The 10,776-nt window shown below is 49.2% G+C and overlaps 1 protein-coding gene across 4 annotated transcripts; it reads left to right on the forward strand.

Moving 5' to 3' along the window:
- The first annotated feature begins 4,052 nt into the window (after nt 1-4,052).
- On the forward strand, nt 4,053-9,519 carry PDP2 (pyruvate dehydrogenase phosphatase catalytic subunit 2). 4 transcript variants are annotated; one of them, XM_071567357.1, is made up of 2 exons: nt 4,053-4,168; nt 7,408-9,519. In XM_071567357.1, exon 2 carries the CDS (start codon nt 7,466-7,468, stop codon nt 9,065-9,067), a length of 1,602 nt encoding a protein of 533 aa, XP_071423458.1. In that variant the 5' UTR covers nt 4,053-4,168; nt 7,408-7,465; the 3' UTR covers nt 9,068-9,519. The 4 variants fall into 4 exon arrangements, with proteins under 4 accessions (XP_071423458.1, XP_071423456.1, XP_071423457.1 ...); XM_071567355.1 differs by lacking the exon at nt 4,053-4,168 and adding an exon at nt 4,324-4,471; XM_071567356.1 differs by lacking the exon at nt 4,053-4,168 and adding an exon at nt 5,160-5,631.
- The last annotated feature ends 1,257 nt before the right edge of the window (nt 9,520-10,776 follow it).

Below are 10,776 nucleotides of genomic sequence, written 5' to 3' on the forward strand. Positions count from 1 at the left end.
GGAGCAGAATTAGTTTCTGACACATAAGCACTTCTTACCAAGCCAGAGGACTCTCCTGCTGTTGAAAGCTCTCTCCAAGAAACTGAAACTTACATTTACAGTGGTACAGAGCCTTAATGAACACGTATTTCAGTTTACCTCAAAGCAGTTTGTAAGCAACATCCAGTAAAATTCTGTATGTGGAGTTCAGATCCCATTACAGCCACTAGACAGACCTTTGCACCAGTGCAATAACATCGACTTAGGCTGGACCTCCAGATCAACCCCTGCAGCTGCAGACACTGCTCAGCCTCTGCTGCCACAGGGCAGCTGGAATGGAGCTGGAGACCTGGAATGGCATTTTCCCTACAGCTGCTCATTGCTTACCCCTGTTCATTTGATGTTTCTTGCAGCTTGTCTTCTTACCCAGCATTTATTTAGTTTGTACAGGAACACCATAGACGGGAATTTGCTGGAACCAAACTAGGACATGCAATTGCTCCAACAGACCTTGAGTCTCCTTCATTGTTTTCATTTGTTCAGGGGCTTTTGTTTGTTTGTAGTCAGAGATCTCTGCACCTGAGGTGCTGACTTGCCCTTTGTGAAAATCCAGAATAGGATATAGAGGAAATGAAGTGTGTGTCAGTATTCACAGGGCAAGGTACATCCAGTAAGCAGCTGACCTTCCCAAGGGCTCTCAGCAGGAGGCTGTCCCAGGGGTTTGTGCCCTGGTTTCCCAAGGCTGTTAGTTGGACTGCTGTACTTTGAGTGCAAAGGAAAGTTGTGGCTCACCCATGTTCTCCAAGGTGGGCCCAAGAGACAAACCACTCCAAGCCCCCCTTTGCAGGATGGCCATTCCCAAGCTCCGAAGGGTTTGGATCTGTGGCTACTTCCAAACCATATCACTAAACTGACTCTCCATTTCAGAAAAACCTCTAGTAAGCTACTTTCAGAAGCATTTTACCATTTTCTTTGAATTCAGTGGTTTTGTTACTAGTCAGCTTTTTTGACAAAGGATTCGTTATTTAATAGAAATGTCATTCCAATTTTGAACTTGCTTTCTTAGGAATACCAGGCTTGTTTGGTGGTTGTGATCTTTGTGTGTCCCCATAACAAAAATGTTTACAAAGCATCAGGAGCCCCAGACCTTCCATGAGTATCAGTGAGTTAGTGGACAGTAATCCATCACAGCACCTGCTCTGGGGCATGTCTGCAGCTTCGGGAAGCAGAAGCTGTTTAAATCTCACCAGAGTAGCCACAGCCACTCATGCAAATGAACAAGGAGGGGGAAAAATGTTCCATAGGAAAGCAGGAAACCCCAATAGTGCAGTCTAGCCTTAAAAAGCAACATAGAAATGAGTACAAGAATATATTTCCAAAGAAAAGCAGAGTTGCTGACTGTACAAGTCAGCAGATAAAATTATACCTTGAAAAAATTTAAATATAGGACTTGCTATGTTTTAATCTATCCCTGCACCTTAATACAATACCTGGAATTAGAGTAATTAGCTGATAAATACTTGAAATGGCTTCCTTCCAGCACAGGATGTTTGATTCTGAACTGTAGCTCACCTATAATCAGGAAAGTCAAACCCAGATCTTAGTTTTATTTAAAGAAACTCGTTATAATTTTTTCAATGTAAATTAAGAAGGTGAAGCACTATGGCAACTCAGCCACTGTTGCTACAGAAATTTGCCATTTTTATTAGATATTCCTAAAGGCAAAAACACTGCAAGTTTGGCAGTACTGTTTCTTTCCTTAGATCATATCAGAGAGCAGCACTTCTACTGTTCTTGACCTGAACTACATATTACTTTGGATCGTCAGCATAATCAAACACTCCAAAGCAGGACTTAAATCTCAATTGAACTTAATGCCCAGTCCTGTCCAGTACCTTCAATATGGTATTTCTTCTTGTGTTTAGAAAACATGGAATGAAAGCAACACCTTCTTCTGCAGGACTGTTAATTGTTTCACCTCCATTTATGTGATTCCTAAATCACTTCAGTTTATGCAAATGAACTTACGAAATTACTTCCTGAGCAAACGAGCAGGAAGTGACAGCTCTGAGCTGCCGGGAAGGATCTGACCACAGAGTGAGCACAGGAAACCCAAACCACTCAGCTTGTTTTCAGGCTGCTCTGGGAGGTCTTACCCCTTTTGTAAATGGTACAAAAGCTGAAAATTGGGAGGCCAGAATTGAATATCCTGAGTTGGAAAGGACCCACAAGGATCATCAGTCCAACCCCTGCACAGACACCCCAACAATCCCCCCTGTCCCTAAGAACGTTGTCCAAATACTCCTGGAGCTCTGGCAGCCCTGGGGCTGTGTCCACTGCCCTGGGGAGCCCTGAGATCCAGAAACTGCTGTTGGTAAACGAGAGCACTGGAGCAGAGCAGGTTTGTCAGACAAATCAATATGTAAGACTTCAGTTAATTTTTCCATGTCTGCTAAAATATTGCCTTGACTTTATTTTTCTTTTGTTTACCCTTCCAGTCAACATGAAACCGTGCTTCATCCTGTTAATAAACACAACAAATGTTCATAAACACAACAAACAAGTGAAAGCTCAGACTCACAAAGATGATGAAAGATGTGGTGAAGGGACTGGAGCACAAGTGCTGTGGGGAGAGGCTGAGGGAGCTGGGGCTGTTCAGCCTGGAGAAGAGGAGGCTCAGAGGTGACCTCAGCACTGTCTGGAACTGCCTGAAGGGAAGTTCTGGCCAGGTGGGGGTTGGTCTCTTCTCCCAGGCACTCAGCAATAGGACAAGGGGGCACGATGGGCTCAAGCTCTGCCAGGGGAAATTGAAGTTGGAGAAAATTCCTTGCAGAGAGAGTGCTCAGGGATTGGAATGGGCTGCCCAGAGAGGGGGTGGATTCCCCATCCCTGGAGGTTTTTCAACTGAGCTTGGCCGTGGCACTGAGTGCCATGATCTGGTAAAGGGACTGGAGTTGGACCAAGGGTTGGACTTGATGATCTCGGAGGTCTTTTCCAACCCAATCCATTCTGTGATTCTATGACCCTGACTACTGGTTTTGGGTTTTTCTCTGGTCTGCTTGTGTTCATTAAAATCCCACGGAGCAGAGCCAAGCCCTGTGACAAGGGGAAGGAACAGGCCCAAAGTGCACGCAGGTTAATGAGTGGTTACTGAGTAGTCTCTGCTCTAACTTGTGACAGTCATTTCTGCAAATACAAAGGCTCACAAACAAGTCATAATGTGCTTTGATATTAACAGTGTGTTTTTTATTGTCCTGGTTTCTTGTACTGAAGGGTTTTATATTTAAATAGTGTGGTACAGGTGTCCTAGGTGAGATAAATGTGTCCCCAGTTTATCTCCTCTGGAAAGGTGTGAGATCATAAAATAGAATCATAGAATGGATTGGGTTGGAAAAGACCTCCGAGATCATCAAGTCCAACCCTTGGTCCAACTCCAGTCCCTTTACCAGATCATGGCACTCAGTGCCACGGCCAAGCTCAGGTGAAAAACCTCCAGGGATGGGGAATCCACCCCCTCTCTGGGCAGCCCATTCCAATGCCTGAGCACTCTCTCTGCAAAGAATTTTTTTCTGATATCCAACTTCAATTTCCCCTGGCAGAGCTTGAGCCCATCGTGCCCCCTTGTCCTATTGCTGAGTGCCTGGGAGAAGAGACCAACCCCCACCTGGCCAGAACTTCCCTTCAGGCAGTTCCAGACAGTGCTGAGGTCACCTCTGAGCCTCCTCTTCTCCAGGCTGAACACCCCCAGCTCCCTCAGCCTCTCCCCACAGCACTTGTGCTCCAGTCCCTTCTCCAGCCTCGTTGCTCTTCTCTGGCCCCGCTCCAGCCCCTCAATCTCTTGCCTCAACTGAGGGGCCCAGAACTGAACACAACACTCAAGGTGTGGCCTCCCCAAGGCAGAGTCCAGGGGAAGGGTCACTGCCCTGGGCCTGCTGGCCACGCTAGTTTGGATCCAAGCCAGGATCCCATTGGCCTTCTTGGCCACCTGGGCACACTGTTGGCTCCTGTTGAGCTTCCTGTCCCTCAGTCCCCCCAGGTCCCTCTGCCTGGCTGCTCTCCAGCCACTCTGTGCCCAGCCTGGAGCGCTGCAGGGGGTTGTTGTGGTGATCCGAGAGCGGGGAATAACCGATGTATCAGCGAGAAAGAAACCTTGGCTAACACGTGGCACTGCCTTCCTTTTACCACCCACGTTAGTGCCGGGCCCCGGTCGTGCCTCAGGTGGTCCCGGGGCTGTTGGGGCCGGCCCCGATCGCTCCGGCCCCGACAGCCCCGGCGGTGGGGTCGCGACAGCGACGACAGCACCGGCCTGTACCAGACAGCGCGGCCTACAAATGATGGCGGAGGGGCCGGGCCTTGCTGCCGAGCCCGGGGCGGAGCGCTGAGGGCGGGTTGGGTGTTGTGGCTGTCTGTCAGAGCTGTCTGTGTGTCTGTCGGCGGCCGGGAAGGGAAGGGGAAGTGAAGGGAAGGGTGCGGTGCGGGAGCCGGGTGTGAGGTAAGGGCGGGTGTGTGTGGGGAATGAATGGGGGTGCGGGATGTGTGGGGTGGGGGGCGGTGTGTGGCGTGTGTGCGGGGTAAGGGTTGGGTGTACGGGGCTCTGTGTGTGTGTCTGTGCGTGTGTGTGTGCGGGGCAGGGTGTGTGTGCGGGGCAGTGTGTGTGTGTGTGTCGTGTGTGCGGGGCAGGGTGTGTGTCTGTGTGTGTGTGTGCGGGGCGGGGTGTGCGGGGCAGGGGGTGTGTGTGCGGGGCAGGGGGTGTGTGTGCGGGGCAGGGGGTGTGTGCGGGGCAGGGGGTGTGTGCGGGGCAGGGTGTGTGTGTGTGTGTGTGTGTGTGTGTGTGTGTGTGTGTGCGGGGCAGGGTATGTGTGCGGGGCAGGGTGTGTGTGTGTGTGTGTGTGTGTGTGCGGGGCAGGGAGTGTGTGTGCGGGGCAGGGGGTGTGTGAGAGGCTGGGGGTGTGGGGGTGTGTGAGGGGCTGGGGGTGTGTGTGTGCGGGGCAGGGCCTGTGTGTGCGTGTGTGCGGGGCGGGAGTGGGGGCCAGGGGGCATAGGTGTGTGTGTGTGCCGGAAAGGTGTCGGTGTGCGGGACAGGGGGTGTGGGTGTGTGTGCGGGACAGGGGCTGTGTGTGTGCGTGTGTGCGGGGCGGGGGTGGGGGCCAAGGGGCATAGGTGTGTGTGAGTGCCGGGAAGGTGTCGGTGTGCGGGGCAGGGGCTCTGTGTGTGTGTGGGGCTGCGGGGCAGTGTGGTGGAGGTCGGTGTGTGCTGGGTGTGTGCGGACAGAGTCAGGGCTGTGGGGGTCTCGGGGGCTGTACCCCCTGTGTATCTGCGGTTCCCGGGAGGAGCTGCCGCTCGGGGTGCCCCGTGCCGGCCCCGCGGGACCCGCGTGCGGGCGCCGAGCGGGAGCGTTTATGTAATTGTCTCTTACATAATGGTCTTTAGCACAGGGCTTTAATTAGCCCCGCTGCCGGGTGTGCGGGGCGCGCTGCGGGACGCCCCAGGGTGTGAGCTGAGCAGGGAGCAGGGCAGTGCGGAGCTGCCCGACCCGACCCGACCCGACCCGACCCGGGCGAGGAGCACGTGTGCGAATGGTATTGGCAGCTCCGCAGCGAGGAGGAGGAGAGCTACAGTGCCTCGGGCTGTCAGCCGGCTGGTGGGGACTGGGTCGGTTGTTTGAAACACTGTTTCAATCGGCTTTTTGATTAACACTGTAAAAGTCGTCATTGCTTCCTTCTCCTGTGGTTCACAGGGCAGGAGGAAGGAAACAGAGGACAGGGAATGGCCTGGGGAAGGTTGGCAAACGTGAAGGCTTGTCTTGTGCTGCTGGTGCTTATTGGGCTTAGCTGTTGCTGGAGTTGGCAGTATCAGCTGCTTTGCTGTTGTTTTGTTGTGCTCTCTGCAGTACAACAAAAGGCCCTGGTTGTGTTGGGAGGTGCCAGTGTCCCAGGAGACTGCAGGCAAGAGAACTGGCATTGCCTTTTCCGTCTGTTCTCCTGACATCAACAGTAAAGTCTGTGTCTTTGCTTGTCCTCACAGGGTCCCCAGAATTAGAGTGGTGTGGTCTCTTGAAATGCTGGTCCAGTCTGTGCATGGATAGCACAGTTCAGAACTGTTTTGTGACACGTTGCTTTGGTTTTCCGAATGGGATTTCGGTACAGTCCTTGGCTTGTTATCAGTAGGCCTTCTGTTTAGAATAGCTCAAGTTGAGCTGATTTCAAGTTCCTGCTGATTTCTTGGAAAGGTTTTCATGTGTCTGATTTGGCTGGTTTCTTGTTACTCCTTTTAAAGTGCCCTGCTAAAAACCCAATATTGCAGTAGGGTCTTTGGCTTGAGGCCCAGAGCATGTGGTGCTTCAGGGCACCTGAAAGGGGTGAGAGGTCACAGAAAACTCGGTTGTTCTCCCTGGCTGCTGGTGGGATCTTTGGGGAGTAATTGTACTTGCAGTGCTACCATACAGTGAGTTTTTGAAATCCATGGGGCAAAATTCTGTTGTCAGGAAGCATCTGGTTGTCCTTAGCAATATCCCACAGCCTGAATACCTTATTGAAAGTAGGAGACAATGCATGGACCTCCCCTGTGGCAACTGAAGGACTTCAGCTGTTCAAGTGCCCGTGGTTTCAGTGCTGTTGGCAGCAGAGCTCTTCCCAGCTGCTTGTTCTAATTGCACCCAAATGAACAAGCCCAGTTGTAAACTTGTAAAAGTTGTCAATGTAACTGTGTTGTGACTTTCACTGCATCAAAGTGCACAATGCCACGGTAAATGCTTTAATTAACCTGCTGCAGAATCTGCCTTCAGCTGTGTAAAAGATCCTGCCTGCTGAAGGTTGGTTAAGACCTTGAGGGTAAAAAAAGAACAGCTGAGCTTATAAGCTGCCACAGAACTGGAAAGGCAGACTAGCTTGTTCTGGTTGTGAGGATCATGGTAATTCATATAAATCATTAACTGGTCACATCTCTCAGTCTTTCCATAGGATGTAAGTACTTCTCTTCTCTTGGGTTTGATAGTTAGAGTCTATTAAGGGTTGTACTCCAGCAGGCTTTTTTGGAAGTTGTGCATTAATGGTCAGTTAAGTTCCTATTTTCCAGCTCGTTGGGTCTGTTTGTTCTGTGCTGTGTTAGGTGAAGCTTTTTCACTGTACGGTTTCCCATAACATTTCTTGTAATGTTGCCATTTCCTCTTGGCCTTGCCACAATAAGGAAAAATCTGGAAAGTAAAAATTATCTGTGTGGTGAGATAACTGGAGGGGGGGCAGTCATATCCTGAGGTTATGACTAAATGATGGAAATTATATCACTTTTAAGATGACTCTGTCTATAGCAATCTCTTTTGGAAAAGGGTTCTGAATATTTCTGAAAGCTTTAGACTGCTTTTGTATTGCAATAGAGAAAGCTTCTTGTGAACTTTCTAAATTTTATGTCTTTCCTACACTTGTATTCCAGGCTATAAGGACATTCTGTGTTACCAAAGGAAGGTGCTCTATTTGTGGAGTGACTTAGGATGTCAAGGACTGTCTCATCCTGGATCTTAAACTCAGCAAGAAACAGCATTGTTTTACAAGGGAAAGGACGTTGGTACTCCATCTGTATCCCAAATAGAAACAAGATAAAATGGAAGCTTGTTTTCTCCAGAACACGCCTGTTCCCTGCTGGGACCTGCAGCTTAGACCACACTCCGTGCTTACGGAAAGCATTCCGACACACTTCCACCGAGGAAGAACATTTTTCTTTCCAGTTGTCTCCATCACAAATCAACGACATACTCAGAGCAGGCGAATTATCCCATAAAACCCTGGATTTGAATGGCAGAAATGCCAGCTCTGTGTTGAGGTTTGAGAGTAACCAGCTGGCATCCAACAGCCCGATGGAGGACCGGCGGAGCGCGGCCACGTGCCTGCAGACGGCGGGGATGCTGTTCGGGGTGTTCGACGGGCACGCGGGCGCCGCCTGCGCCCAGGCTGTCAGTGAGAGGCTCCTGCACTACATCGCCGTGTCCCTCATGTCCCGGCAGACCCTGGAGGAGATCGAGCTCGCCGTGGAGTCCATGAAGCCAATCCGGCCCATCCTGCAGTGGCACAGGCACCCAAACGACGTGGAGTATCGAGAAATCACCTCCCAGTACTTTGAGAACCTCCGGGTGTACTGGCAGCATTTGCTGGACCTGGACACTGAGCCAGGGTTTAGTTTAGAGGAAGCCATGGTGTGTGCCTTCAAAAGGCTGGACTCAGACATATCACTGGAAGTTCAGGCTCCTCAGGAAAATGAGTTGATGAGGAATATTGCCCTCCAAGTAGCTTTTTCTGGTGCAACCGCCTGTGTAGCTCATGTTGATGGTGTTCACCTGCATGTTGCAAATACCGGTGATTGCAGAGCAGTTTTAGGGGTTCGTGAAGAAGATGGAACGTGGTCTACTCTCCCTCTAACCCGAGACCACAATGCCTATGATGAATTTGAAATTAGAAGATTGAAGAGAGAACATCCTCGGTCTGAGGAGCAAACCCTCTTCGTGAATGACAGATTGCTGGGCATTCTCATGCCCTCCAGAGCCTTTGGAGATGTGCAATTAAAATGGAGTAAAGAGTTGCAACACAGCGTTCTTGAGAACAGCTGTGATATTGAGGCTTTAAACATTTATCAGTATGTTCCTCCAAACTACCACACCCCCCCTTATTTGACTGCAGAGCCTGAAGTCACATACCACAAACTGAGGAGCAAGGACAAGTTTCTAGTTATCGCTTCGGATGGGCTGTGGGAGATGCTGAGCAATGAGAAGGTTGTCAAACTTGTTGCTGGCCACCTTACAGAGCTGAGTGTGCAGAACCCACAGCTGACTTTTAAGAAGCCGGTTAATTTGGGTTACATGCACAACCTGCTGCTTCAGAGGAAGAGCCGAGGGCTGGGCTCTCTGGACCGGAACATCGCCACGCACCTGATCCGGCACGCGATCGGCGGCAACGAGTGCGGCGAGGTGGACCCCGAGCGGTTGGCGGCCATGCTCACCCTGCCCGAGGACCTGGCCCGCATGTACCGCGACGACATCACCGTCACCGTGGTGCTCTTCAACTCCGACACCATCGAGAGCCACTACAGGGGCGAGGAGTGACCTGCACTGCTGCTGTTCACAGCAAACCTGGATACCACAGCCATTCCTCTTGTGCTCTCATAGCTGAGCTCTTACCAGTCCTGTGGGCTGCAGGTTTCTACGTTCTTTTGTTACTTTCTGGTTTAGAAAACAACTTTCTGGAAACAAGTTTGGTGAAAGTTCTCTGGGTTTCCAGGCCTGTGTACACTGAAGGAAAAGGTTTTCATAAAACTCCACTGAAATGTAACTGAATTAAAGATTGGTGGCCCAGTTCTGATTCCATGAGAGCATCTGATAGAACCTTCCAAATGAGCAAATGAGACAAATTTCACTGAGACTGCCGCAATTCAATAGAGAGATGGATAATATGTGTAGCTGCATGGAGTGTCAGAAAGGCTCTGCTCTTGTGGCAAACAAGTAGCATCCTTTTGAAGCACTGTAACTGAAATAAATAAATTAACTACCAAACCTTTCTTTGGTGTAAGTGTTAAATATTTGAACAAATTGCCTCATATTTATGAAACAACATGAAAGAAGGCTGTTCAAAGAGCCCTGGGATTGTCAGATGTCTTTTTTTCCTAATTCTCTTCCTTAAGCTAGGGAAAAATTGGATTTTCTTCTACAATTATTTTGAAGTGTGAATGCATGTTCTCTTAACTTTGTGTGAACTTGTGTTCCAGCTTTCAGCTCAAACACATGAGGGTCTTCATGATTCCCTGTTTAGGTTTTAACACTACTAGACTTGAGCATTTAAGTGTTTTGCTTAAAGCATCTACCCTTTGTTAAGGATTGATCTATGAAGTGCTCTGCCCCAAACCCACCAACTGTAATTTAAATGAAGTTTGTCAGATCCAGAAGTTCATAAATTCACCTAAATGTAAATACAGCAAAAGAGAGAACACCTTTCTCTTCAAACTTAACTTGGAGGAAATAACAGTGCTGGTACTTCACCAAAATGTGTTTAGTGTTTTCTTCTTGCTTTTGGACACTTCCTTACGGGGACAGGGTTATTTTCTCTAGTGAATCCATGTCCTAGTCTCTGAACACACATTTTTGTGTGTTTTCTTTTCTCCTGTGCTTTCTGGAGTGCCATCCAAGCTTGCAACTCAGCTTTTACATATGGTGTTCTCTGGTGACTCTGCCTTGTTCACACACGACAATAAATGTTGCCCTCCAGAAGGTGCATCCTGGGAATATCGGGCTGTTTACTGTTGGTGCTGCTGAGTAGGAAGTCACCAGGGTGAGCAGAGCAGATAAAAACATTGCTTGTTTCCCCCTGAAATTCTCTTAAAACAAAAGCATTATCCTTCCATAGATCAGCAGATGAAAAAGTGCTTAATTTTTTCTCAAAGTCTTAAGTAGAGGAGGCCTTGGGGCTTCAACTGGTAGCACTTGGGAATTTGGGTCTTTTTGTATACTTCCACTTAAAAGTTCTTAGTGCTTTTTTCACGCATTTTAACCATGTGTTTTGAAGATGAGATTAGAAGGGAGCTAAAACTGGTTTAAAAATATTTGTGCTTTTGACTATTCAGGATAGACTTTAATTCAGTGCTATGACTGCAGTCACTGAATGCATCCTTAAGAAACCTCTGTTCTGGAAAACTAATTCACTGTTAGGTTTTTTTGCATCTAGTACATGTTGGAGCACACCCAGCAACTGAGCCTTGAGGCAGATGAAATGAGTAGGTCTGTTCCCCTCAGTGCCAACAAAACAGCCATCTGACCCTGGA

Source organism: Pithys albifrons, chromosome 12 (assembly GCF_047495875.1).
Source record: "Pithys albifrons albifrons isolate INPA30051 chromosome 12, PitAlb_v1, whole genome shotgun sequence".
Taxonomy (NCBI): domain Eukaryota; kingdom Metazoa; phylum Chordata; class Aves; order Passeriformes; family Thamnophilidae; genus Pithys; species Pithys albifrons.